The 17,784-nt window shown below is 39.6% G+C and overlaps 1 protein-coding gene across 7 annotated transcripts in view; it reads right to left on the reverse strand.

Moving 5' to 3' along the window:
- Nucleotides 1-457: 457 nt before the first annotated feature.
- Nucleotides 458-17,784, reverse strand: part of LOC117489550 (SLIT-ROBO Rho GTPase-activating protein 3-like) — a 32,918-nt gene continuing 15,591 nt past the window's right edge. The window contains exons 5-22 of one of the 7 annotated variants that reach the window (XM_034138915.1): nucleotides 15,817-16,008; nucleotides 15,397-15,525; nucleotides 14,486-14,707; nucleotides 14,248-14,349; nucleotides 12,054-12,251; nucleotides 11,860-11,944; nucleotides 10,639-10,666; nucleotides 9,729-9,831; nucleotides 7,536-7,596; nucleotides 7,213-7,290; nucleotides 6,745-6,879; nucleotides 6,536-6,641; nucleotides 6,236-6,463; nucleotides 5,645-5,718; nucleotides 5,353-5,533; nucleotides 4,516-4,662; nucleotides 3,503-3,818; nucleotides 458-2,996 (exon numbers count right to left, since the gene is read on the reverse strand). In XM_034138915.1, the coding sequence (XP_033994806.1) occupies nucleotides 2,538-2,996; nucleotides 3,503-3,818; nucleotides 4,516-4,662; nucleotides 5,353-5,533; nucleotides 5,645-5,718; nucleotides 6,236-6,463; nucleotides 6,536-6,641; nucleotides 6,745-6,879; nucleotides 7,213-7,290; nucleotides 7,536-7,596; nucleotides 9,729-9,831; nucleotides 10,639-10,666; nucleotides 11,860-11,944; nucleotides 12,054-12,251; nucleotides 14,248-14,349; nucleotides 14,486-14,707; nucleotides 15,397-15,525; nucleotides 15,817-16,008 (2,844 nt within the window). In that variant the 3' untranslated portion in view covers nucleotides 458-2,537. Of the gene's footprint in view, nucleotides 2,997-3,502; nucleotides 3,819-4,515; nucleotides 4,663-5,352; nucleotides 5,534-5,644; nucleotides 5,719-6,235; nucleotides 6,464-6,535; nucleotides 6,642-6,744; nucleotides 6,880-7,212; nucleotides 7,291-7,533; nucleotides 7,597-8,454; nucleotides 9,832-10,638; nucleotides 10,667-11,859; nucleotides 11,945-12,053; nucleotides 12,252-14,247; nucleotides 14,350-14,485; nucleotides 14,708-15,396; nucleotides 15,526-15,816; nucleotides 16,009-17,784 lie in introns of those variants that run through there. The other 6 variants (XM_034138916.1, XR_004556607.1, XR_004556608.1 and 3 more) reach the window with 6 other exon arrangements.

The following is a 17,784-nucleotide window of genomic DNA, read 5'->3' on the forward strand; positions in this document are numbered from 1 at the left end:
AATTAACTGTAATTAAAAAGTTTCATATTGTAGTAGGTGTGAAAACGTTTATTATATTCTGTTGGCTAGTTAAATGTAAAACAAATGCATGTTACATTTTAATATGTTGAGACAATTTTAGACCCAAGGAATAATATTGAAGTTTTTTTTCGAGATTGGCATCGTTCCCCTTTTAGTACATTACTTGCAAACTATGATTATATGCAGGGTGCTGTGATAGTTAATGGTGCATTTTATGATGATATGAATTATTTTAACATACAGTATATGCTCACCAGCAGATGGCACTGCATAACCACTCTAGTGCAGAGTGAGCTGTGATTCAAGTCAGTCAGGTATGCTCATGTTATTTTTCACCACAAATCAGACTCAGTGTTAAAGATGACTGCATGACTACAAATATACTGCAATAACACCGTTATTGAACATCACCAGAAAATAAAAAGACAAATGTCTGTGACGTTTTACCAATTTATTGTTTTGTTAATGTTTGTGCAAGGATAAGAGTTACAAAAATCTACAGACTAGACATGATAATATATCCTGTTCCTATTATACAATGTTATTTATACAAGTATCCTTTAGAAGTATGTATATATTCAGTCCAATGTACCTATTACACGTTAAATATATATTGATCATCCTTATAGGACAGACAACAAACACCACCAACAGTAAACAAGTTCATCTAAACACCCACACAGCCTGAACTGACCGTGTGCAATCTAGACAGTATGTAAGCTTGAATGGTACTGATGTGCTATATCATATTTCTAGTACAACTTCATCAAATGAATACACATGACCTACAAATGCAGCATAGTTCCCTGTACTGTTTATAAGTGCATTAGCCACTTGAATTGTAGGAGAACTTTTTTACTTTTTATTGAGGTAACACAGCTAATCTTTTTATATAGAGAGATGACTATAATATAAGAACAGTTTATGATTTTCATTTGTATTTCCTTGTATTAATCATATGGGTGGCATGTCTATAATGTCAACAATAATAGTCAATGTTCTCTGTGTTACTCTGGCCCTGCAGCCTGGTCTACCTCTGCCATCCACTGACCTATTTCTGAAATGAATGAATGAAGGAAAAATATAGTTTTGGCTGTGATACTGTTCTCCTGTTATCAGGCATAAGACATAGATTTTTGAACAGCTTGCCAGTACTGACATGCAGCAAACACAATGAATGATCAAATATCAGAGTTACATAGAGTTTGTAACAGTCAACTGCTGAGAAAATTCGACTGCCGGTCAGACAGGTTACTGATTGGTCAGACTGCAGCCGACCCATTTTTCTGAGGACAAAACTGCTTGGAAAGTTTTGATGGAACATTTTCTTTCAAACTTTTTTCTCTCGTAGAAAAATTGTAATCGACAATTTCAAGACAGAAAGGGAGTATATTTTGATTTAGGTTAAAGACAATATTTGTGTAGCTTGTTTCAAATTATTGTCCTAAATTACTTTGTTGAAATATTTACCAATCCAAGTAACAATTGGTGAGGTCCATGAAAAGCTTTCAGCCCTTTGTACTCAGTGTCCTTGGGTTGGATATGTGTGTGTCGTTGGGGTGTAGCAAGAACTGCTGTCTTCCAGCTTGTTTTTCATACTACCATTGTTTTTTTGTTTTTTAAATATTGGCTCAAATACAGATGTAATTACCTTTAAGCCAGCATGTAGTGGCCATTAGAAGATTTGCTACCTAATGCAACTCTACCCTGGTTTTACCGATGATCCATGGGCTGTGTCTGAAATCACTCTCATATAGTGAACAATACATTGACATTTCAAACATTTATAAATCAGCATCATAACAGGTGCAGCGCCAAATAGCTGTAATTTTTGCATCTATAAAATGATGCATTGCATTGTGGTAAATTCATTGTTGGTAAAAAATAGTTAACATGCCATGCACACTACTTTCTTTCATTCCATTATTAAATGTTACTTACAGTAGGTGTACAATGTTCCCGGTTTTACAGTAAATGGAGAGTGATCTCAGAAACAGCCCCGATGTGGCCAAGGAGTCATGGTTTTGATAGACTAAAGAAACACCAGCACAGACTGGATGTCTACACAATTAGTGGTGAAACATACCCATAAGTGTTCCCTCATAATGAAACATGAACAAGATTGAAAGTCAAAGCCCACAGCATATTTGTAACCTAATAACTTGAGATGTTTCACTGTCAGATTATAGTAAACAGAAGCGTTTTCCAGTGCATCCCATTTTTTATCCAGCATGTCTGCTCAGCATGGTAGCATTCTATAAACAATTTTCTTATTTAAATTCTACTGTAATATTTGTATGAGCTATATCAACTTGTCCACCAACAAGGTCATGTGTTGGCCCAGAGTTTGTCAGAAAGTAGCCGTCCTACACTCTAGAAGATTAGTGGTAAATATTCATCATACAGAAAACAAAGTTTGTTTTGCTGTCGAAAAGAGGTGCAGGAGCATGATGGCAAACACAATCCCTCGGTGTTCGAAAGTGTTCTTCAACCACTCGACTTGTGACTGACTGGAGCTACATGTTACCTTGTTTGTCTGAGGAAGAGGAGGAAGTGGAAGGTGATGGGGAGGGAGGTTTGGGAAAGACCCTGTCGGTGGGTGTGATGCCCGGGCTGCCCAGACCAGAGGAGCTCGAGCTGCTGGAGCGGTGTGGCCCCGCTCCAATCACAGGGGCCGGCCGAACAGGTCTGACAGGCGGGGGCCTTAGAGGGGCACTGGGTCTACGTGCTGCTATAGCAGGTTTAAAGGTGGTCATGGTCTCGGAGGAGGAGCTGCTGCTGCTACGTCGCTGCGCTGCATCTGGATCCCTGATCACTATGGTGTGGAGGGGGCTGCCGGGCGGATCCTGCGCCCCCCCGGGGCGTTTGAGGGGCTCCAATGTGTCCAGGACAACGTCAGGGGCATGTTTGGCTACATTCTGTCGCTCCAGCTCACGCAACTCATGGAGGGCAGTATTCATTGTTTTCTCTATGTCCTGAAACATGAGCAGAAGGAGAACATGTGTTGACAATCAGAGAAATACCAAGTAAATAAAACCATGTTAAACCAAAGATGGGAGAGACTTGTTAGCCTTACTTTTATACTTTTCTGTAAATGGTGTCCTCCTCCAGAATCCAGATGTGTGTGTATAACATTATAAATGTAACAGTGTTTAAAGCACTTTGGAGGATAGATTGCTTCAATTTCAGTTATTACCGTGCCTTCTGAGCAGTAATGATTAAAACAGGCAGCAGCAAGTAATTGGCTTTCTTTGTTTGTCCTATTCATAAATAATGTAATCCATATTATAATTTACAGTCAATATCCTTCAGAATAAATGTAACAATTTCAATATGAATCAAATATTAAACATTAGGTATGGCATAAAAGGACAGCTTTCTTCTTAATGAGGATGTTTGTACAAAATTGCTTTGTAGAAATATGTTTTAGTGTATTAATATTTTAATCATTTGTCTTTTTCAAAAGTACACTAACACTCACCTCAGCGAGTGCTTCAGCCTCAAGGGTTTTGTGATCTCCTAAACTCGCGTGCCGAGTGGTGCTGGGTGAAGATCGCTGAGAGTGGCTGTCCAGGAAGGCCTTTCTGTCCGGGTGGTTGATGCAGCCAACACTGCCAAATGTGGCGAGGCGTCGTTTCTCGGGACTGTCTGCTGGGCCCCTGCTAACCGCTATTTTGTGTGGGCTGCAGGGCCGAGGAAGAACCTTAGGGGGGTGATCTGCAGCTCTGGTGGGGCTCTGACTGTCAGCGCCGTTCCTGTGGTGTGAGCCGGCAGCACCATCTGATCGCATCCTCACCCTGAGAAAAAACACATTTTGGTACTTGATCAGTTTGAATCTCTTCACTCACATTCACAGGAATTTAATTATATATATAATATATTAATTCTAGCCATGCGTCATATCCCTCTATTTCAGCCCTGTTACTAAAAGTGCTGATTCTGGGTATAAAGCTTTATTAAAAAAAAAAGAGGGAGCGGAGCTTATGCCTACTCATGCGGGAGAATTCTACCCAGAAACTCAGCTAAATGCTGCCATGATGAAACGCCATATCATGTTCCAAACTACATCAAGGATTATTTCTGAAACAGTATGAGGCTCAAATGCTTTTTCTCTTGCGGGTTTACCACAAGGTGAGTTCCTTTTTTTATTTCCTGCTTTCTTACACATACTCTCTCCAGTACAGCGTTAGCTCTGAGTGTTAGCGATGCTTGCTAATGTAAACACAGACCATATTATGTCCAAAACACGTCACGCATTGTTTCTGATAGGGCCGTGGGTGTAAAGCCAGCCCACATTTCCGATATTACGTCATATCGGCAGCAAATCTTGATCAGTTCCATTGTTCCCCCGTTTTTAGAGATTTGGGTAGGAGGAAAAGAGAGAGGGTTTTGTTTTCTGACACTTTGTGAGTTCCCTGACACACCGGGGACACATATTTATGTATAAAAGACATCAAAAAGTGCATTTTGCATGATAGGTCCACTTTAACTAACCTTCCCAGCGCTGCTCCAAAGCGGCGCTCGGGTGTGTGTTCGCATGGAGATTGGTGGTCATTTCTGGACGGGGCTCTTTCATCGTGCTGTAGTCCACCGCTGCCTGCACTATTAGTCCTCTGAATGCTATCTGAGAATGCATCATCCCTGATACGGACAGACAGAAGAATTGATTTGCAATTAATGGCTTCCGTCCTCAGGAAATGTTAATTTTCTCAAACGGAAAATAAGAGTCCCTTACAATTAAATTCTTGTCACAAAATCAACACAAAAATGTCACCAGCACAGAAAGCCTCATTACATTTACAGACATAATTAATCACTTATCAGTCCCCGGCAGCCACTTTTGACAGAAAATACATCAATCCTCTTTTTCATTTAGCTTGAATTATGTTACCTGCCCTGTGATGCAGGAGTGGTTATCAGGAAAAAGGCTGGAGCAGAATTAAAGGTTGCATTTGTGGAGTGTTCAAGTGCTTGTGCTCTTTCCTTGCTGATTACGGAGCATTTATTTGGTTTCCATTGCAACCAGGTTTGTCAAGGAAACGAGAAAAATGCAGAAAAACATGGCATTGTATTCACACTGCCCCTTACAAAGGCACTGTTTTTATAACGGCAAGCTTTTTAAACAGCTAGAAAAGACAAAAGATTGCGTAAAAATACGAATAGTATAATGCATTTGGGAAAAATAGAGCACTATAAATAATGAGCAGCCCAAGCAGCCTATGCCCTGCAGCAGAATCAAGGTACTGACTTCTTATCTAAATACATTTTCTGATGCAGTTATACAACTCAAATCTATGTGTGAGCCCTACAGACCAAATGTATCCCACTCACATGTCCTGCACCACAATGTAACGGTGTGGAATCAGCCCGTCCACCCCGTTATGTCGGCCCTCCCACCAGTCCTCAGAGGCTCGCAGGTAGAGCAACAGAGAGGCTCCCTTCTTGAAGGACAGCTCTCTCGGAGTGCGGCCAACGTAGTCAAACTTTGCGATGGCCTCGATCTGCTCCAACTCTGACATACAAAAACACAAGAAAGTACAACTCAGAGAAATGTGACAGAATCCAGTTTGAGACTACTTCAGCTCTTAAAAGGTACGGCTGGTGTCTCTGCAGTGTGACTCACCTTCATCGCTAGTGTTGGGTCCGGTACCATTGTCTACCTCGTCAAGAGCTCCGGGCTCACTGTGGGGGCTTTCACTGAATGGAGAAATATGAAGACAGCAATCCCTCAAATCATATTCAATGTAGCAAATAGAGGAATATTAAGCTTTCCGTCATATAGTTTATTCATTATTTTCAATAATTGTTCTTATAACTTAATTTCCAATATATGCAAATGTGTTGCGACATAAATGGTTATTTTTACATTTCAAAAATACATTTTCATATAAATTATATTTGATAACATTTGTATTGAATTTTATTATACAAAATGTATTTATTTAATCTGTGTCTAATATAAAAGAATAATAGCTGAACAATTGTTGTTATTATGGCTATGTTTTTAAAATAGTATTGTGCATTTTTATTTGTTAGGCTGTTAACAACTGATAAAAAACAGGCAGTAAATGGTTGCTTAAAAATAGCAGCTTTTATCCAAAGCGCTTCACAATTTGTCTTAAATTCACTCTTTCAAAACACACTCACACTCCTGACTCCACAGCCGTCCTCTAAACTATACAGACACATGCTGGAAACCGTGTCTTGCACTTACCAGTACTCTTCCCCTCCAGCCATGCATTTTTCATACACAGGTCCGTCCAACTCACGCTGGCTGGGGAAGATGACCTCATGGTGGATGATAATGGTCTTAATGATCTCGTTAACATGCGCCTGGCAGGACACAGGGTCCTGTTCATCTGGTATTGGCATCAATGTGGGGCCAAAGCAAATGGCGAGGTTGTAGGGGTCCATCATGTTCTCATCACTGTACTGAGAAACACTGGAAAGACAAAAGCAATTAGTATCATTTTCTGAGTGTCACACGAGGGATATTTTTTGTGCCAGGACTTACTGATTTAGAAATGAAAACAGGTATCTCATGACGATAATCACAGGCCGCTGAAGAGTCACAACTATCTGCTGGATGTGATGAGCTCTCTCTGCACCGGAGTCCAGCTCTGAATATAAAGTAAAAAGCAAAGACAAACAGGAAGCATTAACAGAAAGACAGAACAAATAAAACCTTACATCTATCAGATATTTTCCTGGATTTTGACTCACTGGTTGTGGAAATTATGTCCAGGAAACGCTCCTTAGGGAACATCGGGTTTTCCAGCCCCCTGAAGTAGAGCTTGAGAACGCCGGCTATAGAGTTGATGTCATGATCGGCCTGATCATCCACCAGAGGATCCTCTCCTGTAGATATAGCGTATATTAAATACACTCAATCATTCATTACTATCAGTGTCCATGTAACACAGCACTGATGCAGTTTTTTATGCGCATCTTAAGTTGGGAGGTTAATATAAACATTGAGAGTGCGTTTTTCTTCCTCATTTATTATTACCCCTAGACGCTGATCTTATGTATAATGCATCTGAAAGGATATGCATGTCCATTACAGGGTTACATGTGACACACTCTTTATCTGCACTTTGAAGGCCTGTGGAAGAGGCCGTGGCTTTTGAGGTGGACAAAACGCAATTTAAAATCAATCAAGAAAAGATGGCCAGGCGCACTGGGACTGACCTCTCTCAAATGCATTTTTAATGTCGTTGACTTCGATCTGGGAGCCTGGAACTCGAAATATACCTTGCTGCTGAAGACCTGTAGACAGATAGACCCGTTAGAGTAAAATGTACAAATGTCCTTCCATTGAATTTCCCAGCACATTTAAAGTTTAAGAATAGTAACCAGTCCTCACAGTATGTACACAGCATGTAAAGCATGAAGGTGTTAAAGGCTATAAACAAGTCTGGAGGATGTATGTTTGTGTCAGGAGGTTAAGCAGGGGAAAGGAGGGGTTTTTGTTTTGTGGAAAGCCAACATATGAACGTAAAATAGGAACCTACCATACAGATTGATGTATCGAACACAGCTCTCAACCACCGCTGGTATAGACTGGCCGGAGTCCTACCAGGCAGATTGAAAATGATTCATATTGGAGGCACATAAACTGAAAATTATGAATAATACAAAATAAGTCATGCTGGCAGGACGTTATAATTAGAAGCTTGAGGCAGCCACTCAGTCAATTAACTTCAAAATAATGAAAGCACATTGTTAATCATTCAATGTTTTTATAACACTTTTTATGAAGCCCATGTCTTCAATACATTATAAACCTATATCATAATTCTTTATAATAATAATCAGCATTTAATAATGACCCATAAGGTCATAACATCATAATATCTTCTTTCTCCGCAGGCTGAGGAGGTTCAACATGGACTCCAGGATACTCTGCAACTTCTACAGGTGCACGATAGAGAGTATCCTGACTGGCTGCATCACGGCCTGGTACGGCAGCTGCACCGCCCTCAATCGTAAGGCTTTACAGAGGGTGGTGAAAACTGCACAGAACATCACCAGGACGGAGCTGCCATCCATGGAGGACCTTTACTCCCAGCGGCTCAGGAAGAAAGCCCTCAGGATTATAAAAGACCCCCATCACCCCAGCCACAAACTGTTCTGTCTGCTGCCGTCTGGCAGGCGTTACCGCAGACAAAAACCACCAGATTCAGGGACAGCTTCATCCCACAGGCAATAAGACTGTTAAACAACTGAACTTTGAAACAACATCCATAACATTCATCTGCTACTTAGTAATTATTTATCTATTTATCTAACATATCATTCCAATAGCTTGCATATAGACTCTTATTTCAATATTTCACTTTTTTTAAACAATTTTTCTTTTTGTATTTACTTTTTAATATTTACTTGCACTATATTTTTCTGTTTATCTGTGTTATTGTGTTGCACTGTTGAAGAAGCCTGTGACCTAATATTTTCATCGACATAACTACTCTGTAGCTATGTTCGTATGACAAATAAAGAACCTTGCACCTTGAACCATAAACATAATACTTCATAATTGCTGCTAGGATCATAGTGTAATATAATTATCTTAGTTGTGATGCAATATACTGTTTATAAAGCAGTATAAATAACACATTTAAGTGCTTTAGTAATGCGTTTTAGAAATGGTTTTGAAAAACTAAATGTAAGAGTGTGACCCAAAACTCATAAATTATGATATTGGACATCATAAGTCATTTGACATTTTAAGCATTATTATTAATATCTATAGGAAACTATGATTATATTGTGCTATATCGGATTAGAACGCATATATAACAAATAAGTATGTTTATAATGCATTACAGACATGGGCGTCATTAAAAAAGTGTTCCCAATGCTGGTTAACAACTGATGTTAAGTGTGTAGAACAAAAATAAGCAGAGCCAAATTGTGTTAGTATTTCCACCACCATATGCAACTAATACTTTAGTATTATCACAGGAAGCAGAGAAATGTTTCTGAAACAAAGTGCGATCGTCCCGCTGTGAGAGTACCTGACTCCTGGCACGGACATTCCTTCTTCCCCTGGGCAGAGAGCAGAAAGGCAGGAACAGAGGAAGAGAGGCAACAAGAACCACAACAGGTTAGTGAGAGAAGCAGACTGTACCAAGAGAGAAAAAGAGGAGGCCTGGCCGGAGAAATTAGCCAAAGCTTCAGTGCCTTGTTGGGTGTGAAACATGGGCACATGGCACGGCAGGGGGGGGGGGGGGGGGGAGGGAGCTACTTTTTAAGCTGTACTGCTCTTGTTGTAAATGCACACTCAGTCTTTCCTGCCTGTGTTTGATTGAGCTTTGGAATAGTTGTTTCCATGTGTTTATTTGCATAGCCTGACAGAGTGATGGTGCTGGTACTTGGCCAACTGACATACATTAAGCCATATAAATGTCTGGATGCTGGGGAACACAGGAGAAAATATGTTAAAAAAAAGCAGACCCAGCACCAGTGCAATGCTCATTAAATCAAACCATCTGCAGAATTAGTTTGATTGGTTTTCACCTCAGCCTGTCTTTCCTGCAGACTGTGGACACAAGGCAAGGAGCAAGAGGAAAGTCAGTGCATGAGTGAGCCAACATTTGGGTGAAAGAGTGGTCAAAGTCAAAGGCAAAGGACCCCCCCCCCAAAGGACTGCTAGCGAGACAGCTGAGCTCGTGGAGAGACAGAGAGCGCAGATGGGCTAATACCTGAATGAAGGCCTCCATATTGCCGTTAAACAGCTTACGGTAAAAAACGGAACGAGGTCTAGACTTCCGCATTCTCGAGGGTTTGGGGGGAAGAGAGGGGGGCCTGGGGAGATGGTGGGTGGTCACGGTTGGTACAGGGTAAATATGAATGATAATGCAACTGGTACAGCCATACAAATACAGACAACTTTCCCCAACATGTTTTGGTGTTTTAACCAGTTATTCTTACATTCATGAACACATTTGATATCAAACTCTATATTTGAGCTAAATATTCAGCTACAGCCACCAATCGGTTAGATAAGGTTAGTTGTTTCATCACTTTGAAAATGGTGAAAAAGATCACAGGTTGTGGTTCATCCTGCTCGTGATCTTTATGCTAAGATATGATCTGTAAGTGGAAGCTTTTTAAGATTTAAAATTCACAAGGCGGTACTGATATTCTAATTTTCTCTTGGCAAGAAAGTTAAAAAGACCTTAGAAAGAGCTGCTGTACCACAGGAAAACGTTTGACAAAACATTTTATGAGAAAGATTTGACTTTTTAACGGTTGTACTTTAGTTTAAAATACTGTAGGTAAAATCCAAACACTTGAATTCAAGTAGTCTTGTGCTTGGCTCGTCAATAATTGTTAATTCCCTGCTCAACGCCTTGTTTAAAAATAGAAAAGCAGGACATTATTCATCTCACTGGCATTTATATTTTTCATGACATGTTTTTATCGATTAAATCTGAGAAGAACAAATCAGCCCTGTCTTCTCTGATAACAATCAAACCCTTTGTTTAAAAAAATAAGAGAGAAGTTGAGAACACACTCATATTCCCACACTGTGATCTCATCCAGGGACACAGGAAGCATTTCACACATCATCGCCTACTTTATTTGCACTCTTGTCACTGGACAGCTTACCTTGTTGTCCCATAATCAGCCCTTTCCCCTACAAAGAAAAAAAAGAGAGAGAAAGAGACAACATTAGTATACGCTAGTTTTACAATCACAGAAGTTCGCTGTACGGTTGAGTGCTGGCCGACAATGCAAGGCTGGCAGATGGAGACGGAAAGGGGTGTTGATGAGAAACCGGGCATCTATTCAGGCAGGCTCAATGGGGTGAGCGCCATGGCTGCATTTGACTCTCCGCCAGGCAGTAGTCATTCAGCGGTTGCCCTAGAAACGGCACCAGAGCCCCAGAAGGGGATAGCTTGGCTACACACTCGGCAAAGTGAAAATGTTTCCAGGGGCAACAAGAGTGGGAGGTTTGTGAGAGCTGATCTGTACAGTTTGAAGATTTCATGATATCTGCAACACATTTGTCTCATCGTACGCTGATTAGTCAATTAACAAATGTTTGTTCGCGGATCAGGTCATGTGTGAAGCAGCTTCGACACAATTACATTTTATGTCAAACACATAGGAGCAGTTTGAAGTAGAAACACAATGACATGGAACATTTTCATGCATTCTTCTGGCAGAGGATAGACTGTATAGCAAGGAATATCCTTCAAATACAATACTACTAGTCCTAGCTGTTTCTGTGTGTCTACACTGTGCCATTTATTTGACAGTCTGATATATTTTGGAACTAAAAGAGGACAAAACAGTCAAGCTGTCGAGTGAATGACATCCTCAGTATACCAAAATGTTGTATTTAATTTCTTAATTACATTTCTTTTGATTTAAAGCAGATGGAAGATTGATGTAGCAACACGTTGACATAACAAGATATACCTCATAATTTAAACATTTGACTGAATACAAAAATATTGAAGGCCATGACATGTCATAACATTTAAGCACAATCAGTCTGACCAGGAAATCTAGTTGGGTTTTTTGGCTAATAGCCCTGTTTAGGTCTCAAAACTGTCAAGCTGTCAAGGAAATGACTAATTCATTATAACATAATGTTGTATTCTATTTCCAAAAATATGGAACGAACTCCAGATAAATAATGTAGTAGTGAAATATTACTGACCTATGTGGTTTTATGGTACATTTCTTTACCCCATTATTTTTTAAAGCTTTAATCTCGCCTTATTTAGACAGATAAAGGGTCGGCAACTTATCACTAAAGTTACAATAAAAGATAAACCCCAAACTATTACCACCACTCTCCACTCCGCTAATAAGTCTCACCTTCTCCGAGCGTCTGCTTCAGAAGGTCATGCTTAGCCTGCAGTTTGATGATCAGATTGCTGCCATTCAGGAACTCCTTATATTTCTGTTGATGACATATATATCAAGATAAATAGCCACAAGGTACATTCTTGTCACATGGTATGTTCTCTAGGATGCCGTGCCTTTGTGCCCTTATCTGTCCGAGAACTCACAGTGAAGTAGAAGCCCTCAGTCTCGTGCTGATTGGCTCGTCTCTTCACAATGTTTGCCTTGCTCATGTAGGAGTCAGAGGAAGCCGATTTGACCGACTCAGTGGATTGGCTGTGCGAGAAGGCCTCCGACACATCAAAGTCCTCCACTGTGAGCATGTCCTGAAGGGTCTGCATGGTGGCGTCCAGAGTCTTCCTCACCTGACACACACAGCATGAAACATGTGACTTTAATTCAACAAAGTAGGAATTGACGATTACATTAATTAGATGTGCTGTACAAACAAAAGCAACAGGAATATTATAATTATATCTAATGCACATGCTTCAGATACAGTACAGCTGTTCAAAGAAGATGATCATATCAGATATCAGCACAATGTAAACCTTAGATTAGACAACTGCAGACCCTTTCCACAGAAGTTTGACTGACAGTAATTAGCTACCTAGCATGAGGCTACGTGACATGAAAGATGAACTATGTGAGGCAGACAGGGAGGCAGTGTGCATTTCCATATTCATAACAGACAGGCACTGACATGCATACACACCCAGATGACCTTTAAACAGGCCTGAGTCACCGTGGCCTTGGTGACTCCAGGCGAGCATGCCAGGGAGCATGCTGGGAGGTTGGAGCAGAAGACTGGATGAGAGATGACCTCACAGGTCAGTGTCAGACTAAAGATGAACATAAATGCAGGGTGACTGCTGAGTTGTTTGCTGTTACATGTTAGTGGTAAAGATGAGAGGCTGCCAATCCCGTTTTAAACAACGTAAAGCCAAAGAAGGTAACGCTTCGGGTGCTTTAAGTAAGACAAACAGTGATTCACTATAATTATGTCCAATACGGGTTCATACTTGTATCTTGGGTTGGAACTAGAGCATTTTTACATGCTAAAGTGATAACAAAAAAACACATATTTTTTTTACAGCTGCATTCGTTTTAACACTCTGTTTTAGTCTCTTTAACTTCCGCTCCCGAAAAGGTAAATCTGATCTGATTGGACAGGGTCTTCTGTGTCTGCACCCCACTTATAGTATAGTTGTGAAATCACAACTTTAAAGAAGTCTTGGTTTAAAGGCTATTTTTTCAAAACAGCTACAGTATGTGCATTTCTCTGTGGATTATCCATTGTGATAGTGTCACATTGTTCCCAGCTCCTAGACCTGCTTTAAAATAAGACATGGAATTATTTTTAAAATATAAAAACTTTAACATGATAGAAATGATCTGCCTTATAGAGAAACAGCTTTTCAAATAACTGTGACATTCTCTTTTTGACTGAGAGATGAATATGAGGATTAAACCACTCTCGAAAACATTCAATTATTTATTATAGGTCTGTAAAAACTATTTTTCAAAGACTCCAAAACATGTCAAGTTTGTGTTAGCAGATATTAATGAGATCTTAGTTGGCGGCTTCCTGTGCGTTTTATTTGATTGAAAGTGGATAAGGCATTAATTTCCTGCCAGAATATTTTGCAATAACCTGGTGATATGCAATGGCCTCTGTTTTGAAATGTCTAAGACTATTATGTGCACACCATGTTACTCTACACTACAGCATACAAGGTTTGTCTTTTCATGTTTTTCCCCAACATTCAAGATCTTCTTGCTTAAACCAATTATCTTTGATATTAACTCCTAGTAAAATCTCTTTGTGCTTTTGCAGCTGGGGCAAAAGAAGGTTCTTAGTTGTCCAACATCATATTTTTTCTTCATCTCCAACACCATGCCATATTAAAATTAATATATATATAAAAAAATACAAACTGTGTAAACATTGTTATAACCATAAAGGTTTTCTGCAATGTTTTCCAGTAGAAAAGCCCACAAAGCCTACAACTTTCATCATAAAATTGTCAGCATTTTACCTAACGAAAAATGTAACATTCAGGGTAAAAGAGCGGATGTGTTATTTCATAATGCCAAAGCAACATATTTAATGTGTTTGGCTATTGTTTAGGCCCTCATCTACTAGCTTAATGGATCACAAGATGACGTGTCAAGATCTGGCTGGTCTACCACCTCAGCCTGAACATTTCCTAGAGGAAATATTTTACTGACTGTATATCAGTACATATGACTCAGCAGAAAATAACATTATTGTGTTTAGCATGCTTGCAGAGAGCTTGCTTGCAAAGAAACACGGACACTGACTACCTTCAGCCCTCTGACACTTGTGCGCACTCTCACCTCTTCATTTTCTATCCTCAGTGTGGCGAGGCGAGACTGCAGCTGGTGGTAGCGCATCAACAGCTCTGTTTGGACAGGCTGCTGTGCACTCACCTGACACACCTGGGATTAAGATAGAAAGGAAGTTTACCAAGAGGATTTAACACAGAGAACATCAAACAGGATGAGAGGCACTTTATGTCAAAGACTAAGACCTTCAAAACAAACCATTCTTGTATCTTTTTCCCTAGTGACTCACCTCGTCCCCGATGTGTGGCTGGTAGTCAAAGCGTGCTGGAGGACAGAAAATCTGGCTGTGTGTGTCCATACACTTCAGCTTGTCTCCTCTGTTGTCCATGGCATCTACCGATCCTTCCAGCAAGTCCAGACCTTCGTGGCGTGAAGTCTCCAGACTATACTCCGCGGACAGGTAGGTTCTCAAGGTGCGTGCCAGGCTTGCATGGAAACCTAGGTCGCAGCACTGAGAACAAAAAGTAAACACGCAATAACTAGGTCTGCCACTATTTTTAAGTTTCATAATTTGTCTGATCTACAAAAAAAATCCCAGTTTCTGAATTCCAAGGTGATTAATCTGCCGTCCAAAACCCAAAGATATTCAGTTTAATAAGATAAATAAAAGAGAAAAGCTGTCTAAATAGCATTTTATTGATTTTTGAATTAAATTCATTTGAATGGTTAATAGTTTATCAAAATTGTTGGCGATTATTTTTCTGTCGATCCACTATTTAATAAGTCAACTCATCATTCAAGCACAATCAGTAGTTACAGTACAAACAAATCAGAGGCATAGAGCTAACATGAGAACCAAGAAGTAAACAACAAATAACTAGGTCTGCCACTAATCATAATTTGTCTGATCAACAATACAAATCTGAAAACTGTCCATCCCAAATCTCTGAAGTCCATGGTGATGTCTTTAAATGTTTATTTTCTGCCATCCAAAACCCAAAGATATTAAGTTTCATAAGTCTTTATGCAATCTTTGATTTGGTTAATAAATTATCAAAATGTTTCATCAACTCATCATTCAAGCACTATCATTAGCTACAAACCAATCAAAGGCATAGAGCTAACACAAGAAACTCTGTGACTAAAAGGAAGTTCTTCTAACGTTTGCATTTTTGGTTCAGGCAATTACTGATTACTTACATCTATCATGTCCGAGACATCATGGATGTAGTATTTGGCCACCAGGGCATTGGTAGCTGCCAGATTGAGAAGATAGTCGTTCCGGGCCTTTGTGCATTTCAGCTTGTTTTCAGAGTACTTTGCTTGTCTCTAGGGGGGGGGGGGGGGGGGGGGAGAGAAGAGAGAGTCACATTAATGCCAGGATGTAAAATGGATTCCTAATGCACTAAAATAATGGACTACTAAATCAATCTGATTTAATCTTATAAATGCATCTATTACTTGCACAATGTATAGACGGGCGCCTTGTTGCTTTAACTGCATTATCCAATGTAATTTGTGCAAATGGTGAAATTCATTACAAATGCATTTGACCTTAAATACACTACCTGTAAAGTAAAACACATTTTATCATATATATTCCAGTCAACCAAAACAGACCTTCTCTTTCATTTTCTCCATCTTCTTGACGGAGCTCCGGCGCTGTGGACGTTCATCATGACCGTAGCGCAGCAGGCTGGAACCGATGTCATTGGCCTTGCCACTGTGCTTCTCTTCCTGTTTCTCCGCCTCCTTCAGCTTGCTCTCAGCACTGATACTCTCAGTATGGTACATGTGGTACGTCTTCATCACCTGTGACAACATACATCTTCTGTCAAACTGTAGTTTGTAACATGGCATCATAGTAAAACAAAGATTGTATACAGTACAAAGCAAGGAACCTTTATAGATGATATAGGAATAAACAATGTATGCAGAACCACATGCTGACACTTCATATTGATATGGTACTGTTGTAATGATGCAGATTTGCTTGATTTTGTCAGAGCTCATTTATAGCAAAACACTGTATTCGTTCCCTTAATGGCAGTTCTAAGCGAGCTGGTTAGCAAAAAATAAAAAAAGTATTCACACACAAACAATAGGAACACTAAAAATATGTTACTTTAAATATTAAAGGGGAAAGGCAAAAGTTTTAAAAGTAGTGGCTGATCCATAGTGCCAAATGTGTCCAACATCAGGAAGGGACATTGTGTAGAAGTGCAATGGCCTTTGGAACAAAGCCACTTTTCCTTTGCCAATGCAGTTCAAATTATGCATGCATATTAAATAGTCAAAAAATAATAATAATACAGATTGAATGCTATTAATTTTTTGGCCACATAACCATGACTAATTGTTTCCAATGATACGTGTAAAATACAAATGAACTTATGTTATCTAAGAATTTTCTTTTTTTAGTAAACTCATAAAAATGTGGGCGTAACACTTACTCATTCTGAGCATGTGTGTGTCGATTGACATTTTGCGATTACATTTTCCAACTGAGCTCAAGGTGGTGTGCTGGGTGCGTCTGCCAATGTCTACCTTTTCTTTCTCTGAACCAGATCATTGTAGAAGTTAAAAAAGGTGCTCGCGATGTAGAGCAAGTCAAACTGTGTGTTGCACTACAACAGCGCTATCACTGCACCAAAGACAATCCACACTCACATTTGTCATGAGTGTCACGAAACAACCATGAATGTCTTATGCTGGGGCTGAATGTCTGAAATAAGCATTATACTAAACTAAATAAATAAATTATGAAAATGGTTGAAGGTAGTCGACTAATAGTTTCAACTCTCTCTAGGTGTTATCAAAGACATGTTATCTTTAACTAGTAGTATCAACATTTCAATTTAACAACATCTGCTCCTCTATCACTCCCTCTCAAGTTGGTTTCCTAGCAACCCTGACTGAAGCAGACATGCAGAGGACAGCGTGATCGATCAGCAGGGAAGAAGGATTTCACAAAGTGACAGTGACCAACTGTCCCTGCTATCCATGAAACAAGAAACTACTGATTTCCACAAAAACCCAGCAGCAGATCAATAGCAGAGACCAGCAGGCTGACAAAGATGGATCCACCCACTGCCTGACTTTACATTCACTCATAACTGATATTACAAACAAAGTGAAGTTCATTTAAGTTATTTAACTTTATCTAACCAAAATCTTAACAGGCTGCCGCAATTCCTCATGCTGTGCTCGGGCTGCAGACAGGCATTTAATAATGCATGAACCAGAGAAAGGAAAAATCAATATCAGTAAAGCAGGAAAGTGCTGTATAATGTTACATGTGAGAATATTTCATGGTGGTGTTTTCCTTGGAGCAAATTAGCCATTTGCTGTACATCCACTCTTAACCAACAATACTTTTAAAATGAGTTGGACTACTGGTCATTAACTCCTGAAATTGCCATTTAACATTGTCCTATATTCTGCAATCAAATATACTAGTACTACAGCAGCTAAGCAGCTTTCCGTTTTTCTTCATTTCAAACTTCAATCAAAATCACTATGGAGACCATCCAACATTGATACAATTATAGTTATATTATAAGATAAGATAGAACTCTATTGATCCCA

This window comes from Trematomus bernacchii, unplaced genomic scaffold (assembly GCF_902827165.1).
Source record: "Trematomus bernacchii unplaced genomic scaffold, fTreBer1.1, whole genome shotgun sequence".
Taxonomy (NCBI): Eukaryota; Metazoa; Chordata; class Actinopteri; order Perciformes; family Nototheniidae; genus Trematomus; species Trematomus bernacchii.